Raw genomic sequence first — 16,165 nt, 5'->3', positions numbered from 1 at the left:
TGCACCGTCTGAGTCCAATTGGAAATTTGAATTATAGAGAAGTTTGTGTCTTCAAAAAATATTACAATGTCCTCAGTACTGATCTGATGAAGATGATGATGAGGATCAATGAGTATCCCATTTTCAGTCAGATGCATAAGATCAACGCAATGAGAAAGGATGATTCCTCGGCTTGGAACACTTTGTTGAAGAAGAGCATCTATGCTTCGAAGCAGTGGATTGTGTTTTAAATGGAGAGCATCAATCTCAGAGAAGATCCATGAGAAGTAGTATGATGCTCCGATGGATAGATGACACCGGTACTTTGAAGCCTAGTAGCACTATGCTTAAGTGGGTGGTACCGAGGGAGTCGATGCTAGCAGTCGCATTTTGTGCAAATTAAGCATGCTACCGAGCTCCCTCTGGAAGAACTCATGGAATGTCTCCCAGAAACATGCACAGGTAAAGATGGTTCAACAGGCGGTAACCTCAGTGCAGCAGGTTGTCTTGGAGAGGGTGCCTCAGAGTGCACAGTGTGAAGGAGAAAGAACTTGTAAAGATTAATAACGATGACCTCGCTGTTCGGTCTGCATCAAACGACTCGATACTGTTGAGACCTGTGATACCTTATAAGAATGCACTGGTATTTATAGCTTAACAGCCGGTACCATCAGTGCAGCAGGTTGTCTCGAAGTGGTTGACCTTGATGAGGATGCATACCATGAAGTAGAGACAACCTGTGATGCTGGGGAGTGTCAGTGTCGATGTTCAATCTGCATTAAGAGACTCGAAGCCGTTGAGACCTGCAACGCTAGGAAGTATGCACCAGTACTGATGGCTCAACAGCCGGTACCATCGGTTCAGCAGGTTGTCCCAAAATGGATGACCTTGATGAGGATGCATGCCATGAGGGAGAGACAATATGCAAAGCTGGGGAGCGTTGGCGTCGTCGATTGGTCTGCATCAAGAGACTCGATCCTGTAGAGACCTATGGCACTTGTTGGGAAGTGGATGTTTCAAAGCTGGCTCCCCCGATGTTGAATTTGATGTAGAAGCTTTCAATGTCGACGACTGAGAAGATCTGACAATGTCCATGGTCGCGCCGAGCAACTGCTCCTGCTGAGGTCGACGGGCCTTAACAAAGCCCAATTTGAAGAGGAACACCAAGTACAAACTCTGATGTGGAGTTCAGGGTCTAAACTCTGAAGACACCAGTTATGAGGGTGGCTACAGAAATAGACCACTAGCACAAACTACCATTCTCAAAATCCGTGAAAGGTTTCGACATGGACAGAAAAAATTAACTTGGCGAGTTAAACTGAATTCTAAAGCACGAAACCCACCGAGGACACCCCCCCCCCCAGTAGATGGGGAAAAAAGGAAATAAAGTTTTCTCTATTCACTTGGCTTTAACAAAAGGAAAGAAAAACAAATGAAAAAGGAAGAAGCAGGGAGGCAATGCCAACTGAACAGAGTTCAGTCAAAAACAGACTTCTTTGCTCCGGGCGGAAAGGCAGTCACACATGGATGGTGCAGATAATCGCGAGCACTTTAAAAAAATTTAGTGACAGTTCACATTCAGACTGTCCGTACCAGACTCCATGGATTACATCACCCATATGTGAGAATATGTTGCCTGCTTGTCCTAGGATAATGGACTATACTCACTGTGCTGCTATGTGTTATGTTAATTAGGTTTTTAAATCCGCATTTACCTATTCAGCTCAAGGTCGGATGACATTACAAGAAGTTGGGTCAGTTACCCAGGAAGTTACAATGGACTGACGTGGACATTCAACAGTGTTGCTAGTATAGGTACATTAATATAACTATTAACACAGTTAGTTTCAACTATACAAGTACAAGTAGGTCATTGTTGGTTCTTTGTTTTGTCCTGGGAGTTGCATTAGACAGTTTAGAAATGTGTTTTTACAATTACCGTTTCAGTTACTAAAGGGTTGGATCCCTGTCTTGGTACAGAAATGCTTTTAGAAGTTTTCTGAACCTGAGGTAGTGGTCATAAGATCATAGTGTAAATGGTAGATGGTTCCAGCATTTTCCTAATTGATATTGGATGGATAGGGTAATTTGCCTGGTAGACTTTATATTGTAGCATGCTGGGAATTTTAAATGGAAAATATTTCTGGTGGAATATCTGTTGGAGGTACCCTGGAGTAGGACGGCCAACTTCGTTAGGTAGTCGGGGGCATTCCTTCTCAGAATGTTAAAGGCAGAGATGCCCAATTTAAACTGTGCCTACATCTACACTGTAGCTGGTTAGAAGAAACACTTTTTCTGCTTCAGACAAGCAAGCAGGATATCCTGGGACTTCTTTACATGTCTTCTTTACTATTTTTAAATTTGTATTTCCTTCCCATCCCATTCCTTCTGTATCTCGTTTGTTGTGTCAGTCACATTTATTTAGTTTGTTTCCCTTCGATTACTGTAATTTAATATTTTAATATTTTGTACATTGCTTAGAATTTGGAATAAGCGATTAATCAAATACTTAATAAACTTGGAAACTTGTCTCTTTGGGCTGCCTTTTACACTGGCAGAATCAGCCTGAAACCCTCTACTCCTCTAGCCTCCACATGATTCTTTTATTTTGGGAGGGGGAGGGAACATAGCAGGCATCTGCAAGGTCTCCCCACCAGCGTGGGGTTCTAAACTAGCCTACACTCAAGCACTTCAAATAAAACCAGGTGAGCAGACTCTCAGGGGTTTAACCCCAAGCCAATTCAAGTGTTAGGACAGGCTGGCTAGAAAAGTACCCAGCTAGAGACTTCAGATCCCCAGATCTGCAAATTTTCCCAAGCAGAGCTGATCTAGGACTACTGGGAAGCTCAAAAGCACCCAAAGCCTCGAAAACAAACATTAATACCTCAAAATAATAATAGAACAGATGAAAAAGACACCTTCTCCTCACTTGCAGAATGAAAAAAAAATGAGAGAGAACAGTGCCCGGTGATGCAGAGAGGCAGAAATTGAGAATGTAAGATGATATCTTCTGTATCCCTCATGGGTGATGATGCACTACCCACAGGTTCAGGACTCATGTGAATGGTTGTACTGTTTCTTTCACAAGTCAGGAGAAAATAGAGATTTAAAGTCAAAAATATACATCAGGCGTAGATGTTATTCAAAAATACCATCCTGGGAGCCCAGACTATATATATTCTATGTATTAAAAAAGGAGGAAGGAAGACCAAACAACAGTCAACATGGTTAAGGAAGCTATTAGAGCCAAAAGAGAATCCAACATAAAGTGGAAGAAGGATCTGACTGATAATAACAAGAAATGTTAAATCAAATTCAAGGCGCTAATAAGGAAGGCAAAGAGACACTTTGAAAAGAGCACTGTGCTGGAAGCAAAAACACACAGTAAAAACTTTTTTTAGGTATATTAAAAACAAGAGGCTAAGAAGAGAATCAGTTGGACCGCTAGATGGCCGAGGAATAAAAGGGGCTCTCAGGGAAAACAAGGCCATAGCAGAGAGATTAAATTAATTTTTTGCCTTGGTCTTCAACGAGGAAGATGAAGGGGAGTTACCAGTGCCAGAAATGGTATTCAATTCTGATAAATTGAAGAAACTCAAACAAATCTCTGTAACGCTGGAAGATGTACTGTATATACTCTAATATAAACCGACCAGATTATAAACTGAGGTAACCTTCCCCCAACAACAAAAAAAGAGAGGAGGAAAATGTTCACTCAAATATAAACTGGGATTTTTATATTCAATTGCCCTGCCTTGCACCCAGCCCTCCTTCCCTACCTCCTTCCTTCACAGCTCTGCACTCAGCCTCCTATGCCCACTGCAAGCATCCCTTAAGCCATGGTAGTCCAGGGGTGAACTGGGACAGGAGCGATCCTTCCCGTGTCTTGTTCTGGCTAACTATTAACCACCCCGCCACCCTCCCGGACCTGTTGTAGGTCTACCACAGGTCTGAATAAGCCGTGGTGGTTCAGCGGTGAGCCGGAACTGGAGCGATCCTTCCTACATCCTGTCCTGACCAACTATTAAGCATCCCCCCTCCTTCCTCCTGCCTCCAGGACCTGTTGCAGGTATCCCATGGGCCTGATTACCGTATATACTCTAATAAAAGTCGATCCGAATATAAATTGAGACCCCAATTTTTCCCCCTATAAAGGAATAAAAATAGTTGACTCGAACATAAGACAGGGGCTTAATATTCAAGTGCTATGCCCTGCCAGGATCTGTACCTAGTGTTCCCTCCCTCACATCCTCCCTTGCCACACTAGGCATTCAACCCCCCTCCTTGCCAGGTTCTGCATCCAGCCCCCTTTTCTCCCTGCCCTGCAAGGCTCTGCACCCAGCCCCCTTCACTACCAGGCTCTGCACCCAGCCCCCTTCCCTCCCTGCCTACCAGGCTATGCAGCCAGCCCTCCTCCCTGTCAGGCTCTGCACCATGTCCCACCTTCCTGCCCTGTACCCTATTCCCTCTCTGGTGGTCTAGTGGTAGGCCGGGACAGGAAGGATCCTCTTGTCCTGGCTGATACTAACTTTCCGCACTCCTGCCCTGTGCTGCGCCCCTCCTTATTGCTCTCCGATCTCGCAGCCAGCGGCATACTGGCACACAGGAGCCAGCTTCTCAAACTCCTGCCCTGCGCTGCTCGCTGAATGGCTGCCGCTAGTTCTCGTGAGTCCCACAAGAATGGGCGGCAGCCATTCAGCGAGCAACGTAGGGCCAGGGTGCAGGGCTGAGCGGGAGCTCGAGAAGCTGGCTCCTGTGTGCTTGGTGCGCTGCTGGCCACAAGATCAGAAGGTAATAAGGTGGGGCAGAAAAGGAGGGGCACAGCACAGGACAGGAGCACGGAAAGTTTGCCCATACACCATTTGACCACCAGGGATGCGAGAAGAGGTACGCGAGGGAAGGGGGGTAAAAAAATTGTTAGTATCGGCCGGGACGGGAGGGATCACTCCTGTCCCGGCCTACCAGAGGCCTGCATCAAGTCTGGGAGGGGGGTCGGGTGATGACCCGAATATAGGATGAGACCCCCATTTTTGGGTCATTTTTTTTGGCCCAAAAATCTCGTCCTATATTCGAGTATATACGGTAAGCCCTGGAGGTACAGCAGAGAGCTGGGACAGAAGCAATCCTTCCAGCAGCCTGTCCTGGCCAACTGTTAACCACCCCACTTCCCTCCCGGACACCTCTACAACATAAACCTGGTGGAACAGCAGTGAAGTGGGCCTATCTTTGTATGCTCCTGCCCTGTGCAAAGCTGCAATCAGAAATGGATGCTGGGAGTTCCTACAGCAGCTTTGAAAATTCTCACGGTCTCATGGGACTACCCCGGGAACTTACGTCAGCTTTTTCTGATTGCGGCTCTGCATGGGGCAGGAGCGAACGAAGATAGCTCCTGCCCGCTTCACCGTTAGACCACCAGGGTTCAAAAGTATGTTGTAAAGGAGTCCGGGAGGCGGAAGGGAGGTGATATGGTTAACAATAGACCGGGACAGGATACAGTAAGATTGTTCCTGTTCTGGCTTACTGCTGCACCTTTGGGAGGCCTGCAACAAGTCCGAAAGGTGGGGTGGTTAACAGTTAGCCAGAACAAGACATGGGGAGGGGTCTGTTGACCGGAAGGGGTCTGCTGTCCGGGAGGGGTGGGAAGGAAGGCAACCTGCAGCAGATCCTTTACTGCGGGGACAAGGCCATTCATTGCTCCATGGGGTGGTGAATGGCCTTGTCCCCATACCCGCAGCAACCAGTTGATTTTTCTCCCTATTCCTGTGGCTTACCCGCGGCTATCTGTAGGTAACAGTCACCATGTCTAGTTGGGACTTCTCAATTCCAATAAATATGACAGAAATGTAAAATAACCAGGTTCTTTTTACTAATCTTCAGAAGCTTATATAGTTAGAAATACACCTAATGTTAAGAGGTAGCAAATCTGAACCTTTACCCACAATTGTCCTATTGAAAGTTGTTGCCAATCTACAAGTTGTTTGAGAAGGGACTACCAGTCTTATGCCTTGTCATGATCTCAAAGCTCTGCTTGGTAAATATAACTGAGCCCCAACATGACAAATATGATAGATAACTGATAATTTTAAAAATCATAATTAGAAGTTTATATTTAGTTCTTGCCCTACAAGGAAGCCAATGTAACTCCATCAAATATGAAGTCACATGATTCAAACCTTTCCCATCATATATCAATTTAGTTGCAACATTCTACATAGTTTTTGAACTAAGGACATAATGTAAAAAGTCAGCATTGAGATTTTAAACAGTCTGCATCCAAACTTGTCTAATGCTCTTCCTTTTCTTGCTGGAGGGGTGCTAGCATAGGTTCTGGAGCCGCTAGCTTTTTTCAATGCAGACTTTACCAGGAGCGATTGATGCTGGAGCTGCGGTTTGTCAAATCCTGGGCATGACTGGACCTATATAAAGAATCCAACTTACTTGGGGAGACAGGAACCAACAGTGGTGCTTCCTAATTCTTAAAGATGGCATCCTTCATGAGGTTATGAAATGGGAGCTCTAGACAATCTTTTGGTATCTGTTCATAGACTAATGCATCAAAGAATCAACGTCTGTGAAGATTTGATGATATCCATGGCAGTGGCATAGAACTGATCCCGTTGAGCGTGACGAATTTTAAGAGAGCAAGGCTTTAAAGTTGAACAGCGAGAACAAGATTCAATTCTATGTTCAGAGCCTAGACACTGCAGAAACCATTTATGAGGATCTGCAGCAGAAATAGACCACTGAGACATGCCACAATTTAAAAAAACCATCAACAATGTTGGCATAGACAGAAAAATTACTTCAGCAAAATTGAACTCAATTGTCGCTGAAAGGTTTTCGAAAGAAAAGAAAAATGTATAAAGAAAAAATATGCGAAAGCGGGAAGGCAAACTTAGGCTGAATGGAGTCTAGCTAAACAGTACTTCTTCGCTCCATGGAAAACGAAGAACTGAGGTGCCGCAACCCTCAAGTGGGCAGTTGCAAAATTTCTTAAAACTTAAAGTGACAGTTCACTTTTCATACTGTCCGCACCGGGCTCCATGGATGATGTCACCCATATGTGAGAATATGCTGCCTGCTTGTCCTAGTATAAAGTCTATTACATAAGAACATAAGAATTGCCGCTGCTGGGTCAGACCAGTGGTCCATCATGCCCAGCAGTCCGCTCATGTGGCGGCCCTCTGATCAAAGACCAGCGCCCTAACTGACCCTAGCCCTACCAGCGTACGTCCTTGTTCAGCAGGAACTTGTTTAACTTAGTCTTGAATCCCTGGAGGGTGTGTTCCTCTATGTCAGACTCCTGAAGCGCATTCCAGTTTTCTACCACTCTCTGGGTGAAGAAGAACTTCCTTACGTTTGTGCAAAATCTATCCCCTTTCAATTTTAGAGAGTGCCCTCTCGTTCTCCCTACCTTGGAGAGGGTGAACAACCTGTCCTTATCTATTAAGTATATCCCCTTCAGTACCTTGAATGTTTCGACCATGTCCCCTCTCAATCTCCTCTGTTCAAGGGAGAAGAGGCCCAGTTTCTCTAATCTTTCGCTGTACGGCAGATCCTCCAACCCCTTAACCATCTTAGTCGCTCTTCTCTGGACTCTTTTGAGTAGTACCGTGTCCTTCTTTATATACGGCAACCAGTGCTGGACGCAGTACTCCATATGAGGTCGCACCATGGCCCGGTACAGTGGCATGATAACCTTCTCCGATCTGTTTGGGATCTCCTTCTTTATTATTCCTAGCATTCTGTTTGCCTTTTTGCCACCGCCACACATTGCGCGGATGGCTTCATCAGCTTGTAAATCAGAACTCCCTATTCCCTTTTCTGGGAGGTCTCTCCAAGTACCGCCCGGACATCCTATATTTGTGTATAGGATTTTTGTTACCAACATGCATCACTTTACACTTGTCCACATTGAACATCATCTGCCATGTCGCAGCCCATTCCTCAAGCCTGAATATGTCACGTTGTGGATCTTCGCAATCCCCCTGCGTCTTCACTACTCTGAATAACTTCGTATCGTCCACAAATTTTATCACCTCACTCGTCGTATCTATGTCCAGATCGTTTATGAAGATGTTGAAGAGCACAGGTACAAGCCCTGAGCCCTGCGGCACCCCGCTGGTGACGCTATTCCAGTCCGAGTATTGTCCATTTACCCTCACTCTCTGTTTCCTATGCTACAGCCAGTTTTTAATCCATGTGAGTATTTCACCCTCGATTCCATGGCTCGCAATTTTCCGAAGTAGTCGTTCATGTGGAACTTTGTCAAACGCCTTCTGAAAATCCAGATATACAATGTTGACCGGTTCTCCCTTGTCTATCTGCCTGTTTACTCCCTCAAAGAAGTGCAGCAAGTTCGTCAAACACGATCTGCCTTTACTGAAACCATGCTGGCTGATCCTCATCAGCCCATGTCCATCAAGGTGATCAATGATGCGGTCCTTTATCAGCACCTCTACCATCTTTCCTGGTACTGAGGTCAGACTCATCGGCCTGTAGTTTCCCGGGTCTCCCTTTGAACCTTTTTTGAAGATTGGTGTAACATTTGCCACCTTCCAGTCCTCCGGAATCTTTCCTGTTTTGATCGACAGATTGGTTATTAGTTGAAGCAGTTCAGCTATGGTCCCTTTCAGTTCCTTGATGACCCTCAGATGGATACCATCCGGTCCCGGGGATTTATCGCTCTTGAGCCTATCAATCTGCCTGCATACCTCTTCTAGACTGATTATTAATCCTGTCAGTTTCTTGTTTTCACTTCCAGCATATAGCCTGTTGGGTTCCGGTATGCTGTGTATATCCTCTTCAGTAAATACAGACAAAAAAAATGTGTTCAGTTTGTTGGCGATTGCTTTGTTCTCCTTTAGTACTCCCTTTGTTCCTTGGTCATCCAGGCTGACTGAGCTGCCTTCAGCTTTCATCAGGTTTGGAGCTCTCTCTGACCAGGGAGCCAAAAACAATTGCCCTAGTTGAACCCTCCTAACACCATCCCTGGCAAGTACCACATTATTTATATTTTGCATAGGAAGAAATGTCTGTCTTATTTTCTGACTAGTCTTTAATCCCATTACATTAACGGGTGCTAGAATAGATGTGTGTGTCTTTCTTTCTCTCTCTCTCTCCTTGGCCGCTTTCTGTCTGTCTGTCTTTCTGTCTCTCTCTCTCCTTGGCTGCTGTCCACCACCACCACCCCTTTCCTGCTCCCCCTGTCCAGCAGTAGCCCTTCTCCCTTTGTTTTACCTCCCCCCTGTCCAGAAGCAGCCCTTCTCCCTTCGTTTAACCTCCCCCGTCCAGCAGCATCTCTTCCCTGCTCCCCCTGTCCAGCAGTAGGTCTTCTCCCTTCCTTTTACCTTCCCCCTGTCCAGCAGCAGTTCTTCCCTGCTTCCCCTGTCCAGCAGTAGGCCTTCTCCTTTCATTTTACCTCCCCTCTGTCTAGCAGCACCTCTTACCTGATCCCCCTGTCCAGTAGTAGGCCTTCTCCTTTCCTTGCTCTCCCTGTCCAGTATCTGCTAGCCCGGGCAGCCTATGGGCTTTTGCTAGGCCGGCCTACCTTGCATTATCGAAGTGGGCCAGCCTAGCAAATGCCCCGTGGCTGCTGCATTTGCTGGTCCAGGAGTGAGAAGAGGCATCCTGGCAGTGGCAGCGCAGGAGTCAAACCGCCACCGCTGCTCAAATCATTGCAAACCGTCACAAGCCGCCCCACGCACTGCAAGCCGTCCTATGCGCCTGAAATCAAATTCGGCATGGAGGCACACATCACGCTGTCAGGGAGCACGGTGTTATAAGTGCGCATGCACGCTTAGGATTTTATTATAGAGGATACTGTGCTACTTGCAAGGTCATACAAGGGGTTTCAGTATAATTTATGTTTGTGGTCAGTTATTCTCTATTTAGCATTTGTGTTCCGTGTGTGTGACTGAGATATTCTGTTAGCATGAATTTTTTATGTAGCATTCTATAATAGTTTCACTATAGATGTATTGATATTTTAGGGTCCTGCTGTAATATTTGGGGCATTGTATTTTCATAAGTAGGATCCTTGTTTTGGAAGTTAGTGCTGGTTTATGTTTGAATTCAGGAATTATTTGTGTTTGTCATATTTTCTTTAAAAATATCTTATGCATTAACTGTAACTAATCACAAATGCACAATACAATTAATTGCAATTAAAATGTTTAATCTTTCTGCAGCCTTAAAATAAATAAAAATAAAAAATTTCATGTTGAGAAGGACAGACTGAAATTAGATAGCTGAGTTCAGTATATATGATGATGGAATAGCTGGCTGATTTGGTAAATGAAGAGAGAGGTGGCTTGTTTTGCAAGTAGCTGCAGGGTGAGGTAACTGAACAGCAGATAAAGAAAGGGGAGAAGGTGGCAGCAGCAGCAGCCTGTGTGAGCTATGACATAAGAGTACTTAGCCAATCATCATCAATTTAAGAAGGCAGCCAGCCAGTCCTCAACATCAAAAAGTTTGAAATACACTTGTCTAATAAAATATTCTTCTTTAGAAAAGCATTTCCTCCTTTTACTATGTCCCACACATTTTACTTCAAACTGTTAAACACTCACTTGTGTAGCGTGGCCACAGCCTCTCTAGTCTTAATCTGATCCAGACCAAAGGTGAGGGCAAATCTGCGAGCAAGCTCCTTAATTCCACTAACATGGGCAGACGTCCTGTCCAGGTTGGGACCTTGCTCCTGTACAAGCTCATTGAACAGCTGCAATGGCACAAAGCAATGTAATACTTTATGAAAATGAATGACCCTACAATTGTCACCTTTAATATGATTAACTTAGATGTTTACATTTTAAATGTTAACATTCTTCTATCATCAAACACATTAATACTCTTTTGTTTAGTCTCTTGTGCTTCAGTGTTGCAGTTCTAATTAGGAAGCTATCATTTATCTACCTTTGAAGACATGAACACTTGTGGATCAAAAGTCATACCTCAATTAAACCAATAATCTATTTTCTATAATTGTTGCTATATTTCATAGCATTTCCTCTTTGCTTGTTTTCTAGTTCTCACATAGCCTTTCATGCAGCTCTCATTAAGGGAACTGTTAAGTACAGCAACTCAGTTTAATTCTGCCTATAAATCTCTTCAGGAAATTACAAGGGATCTTCAAAACGTTTCTGCACTTGTATTTTTTTTACACACTATTTATTAAATATCTCAATAGCAAATTACATCACTACCTGTAAGATGAGCTGGCTTGCCTGTCTAGTTACATGACATACTACAACATGCCCTCATACCACTTCTTCCACCCGAACCATTTCCTGCAAAAATCTGAAAGTGCGGAAATATTTTGAAGGACCCTCGTATGTATAACTCTCAATAACTTTTTGTGTTTTTCTCTCCAATATACAAAGCTAAAATATAACTCCATGAATAGCAACTTTCAGTACTAATCAGTTACAACTTGTCATTACAAAGCCAAGTTGCTCAACTGTAACAGGTGTTCGCTGTCACTAGAAATCTGTTTATACAGTTTGCTGAAACTATAGGTCAGACTCTTAATGTTAGCAATTGTTTTATATGAGGAGGGACTGGTATGGGAAAACAGTGGCCATGGGAGGCAAAGCAGCTGGACATGTTAAACCTGACTTCACAGAACCTCACTTTTACGTCAGATCCACGACCTTCACGATGGGCCTTGCGAACCTCCATTGTTGCTTCCCACTGTCTTCAGCGCCCTTCAGACACTGCTTAATGAAACTTCCTATGAATGATGGCCAGCTCCTGATGATCGATATTGGCTCTGTGATCTGTTTGCTTACTCTTGGTTGCCTGCTAACTGGACTGGTACATGTGTACTTGGCATGATCCGTCCCAGCTTCTTCCTGTTACCTCTGGCCGATGGTGAACACCTGGGAGCCCCTGTATTCGACAACAGGGGTCACCAAAAATGGTCTATTGCCACTAATTCCCTTAAAATAGGTGCATGGGTTGATGACTGTCCTGCAGAATGGATCATTGCTGTTTACGGACCTGCCACATGGGCCGAGGATGACACCTGGGGCTATCGGACCCCAATCTATATGCTGAACTGCATTATTCATCTACAAGCTGTACTCAAACTGATAACTAATGAGACCTCCCGAGCTTTGAGTACCATTGGCAGAGCGAATGCTAAAATGCGCACTGCTATCTATCAGAACTGCCTAACTCTAGATAGAAGGTAGTGCCTGTGGTAAATTCAACCTCTCCAACTGCTGCCTTGAACTTGATGACGATGGTAAAGTGATTGAGAAAGTTGTAGATCGTATCATCAAACTGGCTCATGTTCCTGTCCAGAACTTGCGTGGCCTCATTTCAGACTGGATCTCTGGCACCTTCGGCTCCTGGTTGCCCTCTGGTTCAGCAATGAAGACCATCTTGCTGGTTGCCGCCCTATCTTCTCTGCTCCTTTGCTGCCTGCCCTGTGTAGTCCCCATAGTCATAAAGCTGCCCCACTGAACTGTTGACTCTGCTGTTGACCGTTCCACTGCTGCTATGGCCCTTGCGCTTCCCAAGTATCAACCAGTCCCTACAATTGATCCTGACCTTCCTCCTTCTTGAACTTTATCAGGCTCGTCTCCTTCCTCCTTCATTCGACTAGCCTGAAAGGGGGGACTGAAGGAGTCTGGGACTGGTTTTCCTAAGTGTTTAACTTAGTTTTCTCTTTAATAAAATGCTGAATTATGTTTAGCTGCAGACCTAACTTATCTCATGTTCTAGCCTGCCTGCCTTGGGTGTTAGCTTGGACATTCTAACTTCTTATGGCTATCTCAGCATAAACGACATGTAACAAAAAGACTGCAGGGCCTAGATAAGTGAGCTGAGGACCAATGATTGTTAAGAAAAGTAACACATGAAAAGTTTTTTCTATAATTCAGTTGTATAGCCAGAAGAATGTATAAATATCTCTGTAACGTCCTGGTTTCGGCACTTCTGAAGCCAGCTTGGAGCTCAGGAGTCGCATACGTATGCTAATAAACCATAAAGTCTCTAGGTTTTTTGGCTGCCCAAAGTGACCTTTCATTATATTAGATAATGAGAGAGAGAGAATTCATAACATCTGGTGAGAGATAACATAATTCATATAGATAAATAAAGCTGAGGGTAAGCTATATCAAAACATTCAAAGTAATAATCAGAATGGCAATGAAACCAGAAGATGTGGATTAAAATGATTTGTAGTATAGGTAGATATAATTCATCTTGGTGTGCAGCTAATAATACAGAGTAGGAGAGGTAATGAGAGCAAAATTAGTAGATGATATCTTATTAAAAGGAACAATTCAATATTACAGATTTTGTTATGAAAAAATAAGGTCAATTCATCACAAAAGGAATCAGGGAGAAGCACCATTCACGTTTTAAATATAAAGAACTAAGACATGAATTCATTGTGAAGGGGAGAGTAGATTGTAGGACAATGTCATGTAAATGGGTTTCAAGTAGTAGGAGGGGCATAGTAAATACTTATTGAAAAAAAGAAAAAATAGTGTTCTAAGCAATAATCAAGGAAAATATCATACAATTGAAAACTAAGCATTTGATAACAGCATATACAATATTGGCAAACAAAATTCATCTCAATATGTATTTAAAATTGATATATCTGTACTTGAGGTTAATAAAATTAAGGCCATAAAACCAGTGAAAGACAGTTTGACATCACAAAGCAGGGAGCATGAATTAAGCTAAAGTACATCTCAGTGTGAAACATAAAAAATCTATGCTAGAAGACAAAACCATAGGGGGAAACAAAACAGTATAAAAACATTGGAATTGTATCATACTTCATATAAGCAGACAGAGAAAACATAAACCAAAGTAAGGGAATTCTAAGGCATACAATATCAGCATGTAAAGCAGTGACAACAGAAAGTGGAAGAGTACAGAAGTCTATTTAGAAAAAATGTCTGTAAAAACACAATTATAAACGTAGATAAAATGTATTTCATACAGATAAATGGTGTACTTATATATTAAAATCTATTAGTTAAAAAAAGTAGGGAAGACAGAAGAATTGATAATAAATCAGAAATAGATAAGGAAGGTTGAAATTACGGCAACAATATAGACCAAAAGCAAGGTTGCACTTATTAGGTATGAAGTAAGTAGACTGTAAAAGTAAGAGCACAGCTCAGCTAAAATCAGGAAGGAAGCATATCAAGATAAAAGGAATGCCGTAAGGTAAAATTATGGTCATACCTGTTAATTTTCTTTCCTTTAGAAGCAGCAGATGAATCCAGAGACTAGTGGGTATAGCTCACATCGACCAGCAGGTGGAGATAGAGAACTGATTAACAGTTGGCCTTAAAGCCTGGTGTTCTTTCTGTTGATTCAGTTATGCACTTTGCCCAAGCATCCCGAAAGGAGAATGAGCAGCCACAAACTCCATTCCAGTAAAAAACGCGTCTTTCTCTTCTGAATACCATTGATATTTTCTCGTTTTTCGTTTCTTGTGTTTTTTTTTTTTTCAGTCATGAAATAATACACTTACCAACCATAGCCCCGGCTAACCTAATGACCTAAACACCCTACACACAGCCCGTGCACATGGGGAGGGGCTCTGGATTCATCTGCTGCTTCTAAAGGAAAGAAAATTAACAGGTATGACCATAATTTTACCTTCCATAGCAAAGCAGCAGATGAATCCAGAGACTAGTGGGATGTAGCAAAGCAAACTCAAACTGGGTGGGACGCCAATGCCGCCTCTGCCAGCACTGCCGCGCCAAAACTCGCCTCTGAATGGGCTGCTACATCTAACCGATAATGCTTTGAAAAAGTATTCCCTGACGACCAAGTGGCCGCCCGGCAAATCTCCTCTAATGACATCCCCCCGGACTCCGCCCAAGATGTAGCTAACGCCCGAGTGGAATGAGCCTGAAGGTGCTCCGGTACCTTCTTCCCTGACAACACATATGCCGAAGCAATAGCGTCCTTGACCCAACGCGCAATGGACGCTTTAGACGCCGCCATCCCTTTGTTTTTACCCGCGAACGCGACAAAGAGATGGTCCGACCGGCGAAAAGCATTCGTCACCTCCAAATAATGGAGAAGCATACGGCGGACATCCAGAAGCCGTACCGACAAAAAACGCTTCCCCCAATCCTCCTTCCTGAAGGATGGCAGAAACAGACTCTGGTTCACATGAAAGGACGAAATAACCTTAGGCAGGAAGGACGGCACCGTACGCACCGTCACCCCAGTCTCCGAGAAACGCAAAAAGGGTTCCCTGCAAGAAAGCGCTGGCAACTCCGATACTCGCCTTGCTGAAGCCATCGCCACCAAAAAAACTGTTTTTAGTGTGACATCTTTCAAAGTGGCCGCTGACAGGGGCTCAAAAGGTGCCCCCTGCAATTTCCCAAGGACGAGTTTAAGGTTCCAAGTTGGACAAATTCGCTTAACCGGCGGCCGGATATGTTGAACCCCCTTGAGGAAACGTACCACGTCCGGCTGTGATGCGAGAGCCGAGCGAGCCACCCGGCCCCTGTAACAGGCAATGGCCGATACCTGAACCTTTAAAGAGTTATATGCTAACCCTTTCTCTACGCCCTCCTGCAGGAACGCAAGAATAGCCGGCAGAGAAGCCTGGAAAGGCGCAATTCCGTGTCTTCCGCACCATGACTCAAAGATCCTCCAGACCCTCGCATAGGAGGCTGATGTAGAAATCCTCTTAGCCTTAAGCAGGGTGGAAATCACCCGTTCAGAATAGCTCTTCTTTTTCAGCCGTGACCTTTCAATAGCCAGGCCGTAAGACCAAAGCGGCCCGGATCTTCCATTAATATTGGACCCTGAGTTAGCAAGTCCGGAGTTACCTGGAACGCTACCTGCTCGCCTACCGACAGCAGCATCAGATCCGCGTACCACGGCCGCCGTGGCCAATCCGGAGCCACCAGGATTACTCTGCCTCGAAAGCGAGAGATGCGTTGCAACACCCGCCCTATCATGGGCCAAGGCGGGAATACATACAGAAGGGAATTCGGAGGCCACGGGAGAGCTAATGCGTCCACCCCCTCCGATCCCTGTTCCTTGCGTCTGCTGAAGAACCGAGGCACCTTCGCATTGCAGGAAGAGGCCATAAGATCCATCTCTGGCAACCCCCATCGACGGACTAGCAGGCTGAACGCTCGAGCCGACAACTCCCATTCTCCCGGATCGAGAAGAGTTCTGCTGAGGAAGT

General features: G+C 44.5%; 1 protein-coding gene across 1 annotated transcript in view; it reads right to left on the bottom strand.

Annotated features, from left to right (window-relative positions):
- STAG1 (stromal antigen 1) overlaps positions 1-16,165 on the bottom strand; it is a 2,074,316-nt gene that overhangs the window by 281,276 nt on the left and 1,776,875 nt on the right. The window contains 1 exon segment of the mRNA XM_033958034.1: positions 10,551-10,699. Within this exon segment, the coding sequence (XP_033813925.1) occupies positions 10,551-10,699 (149 nt within the window).

Source organism: Geotrypetes seraphini, chromosome 9, assembly GCF_902459505.1.
Source record: "Geotrypetes seraphini chromosome 9, aGeoSer1.1, whole genome shotgun sequence".
NCBI lineage: Eukaryota > Metazoa > Chordata > Amphibia > Gymnophiona > Dermophiidae > Geotrypetes > Geotrypetes seraphini.
Note: the sequence above shows the minus strand (reverse complement) of the source record. Positions and strands in the feature narration are given on the sequence as shown.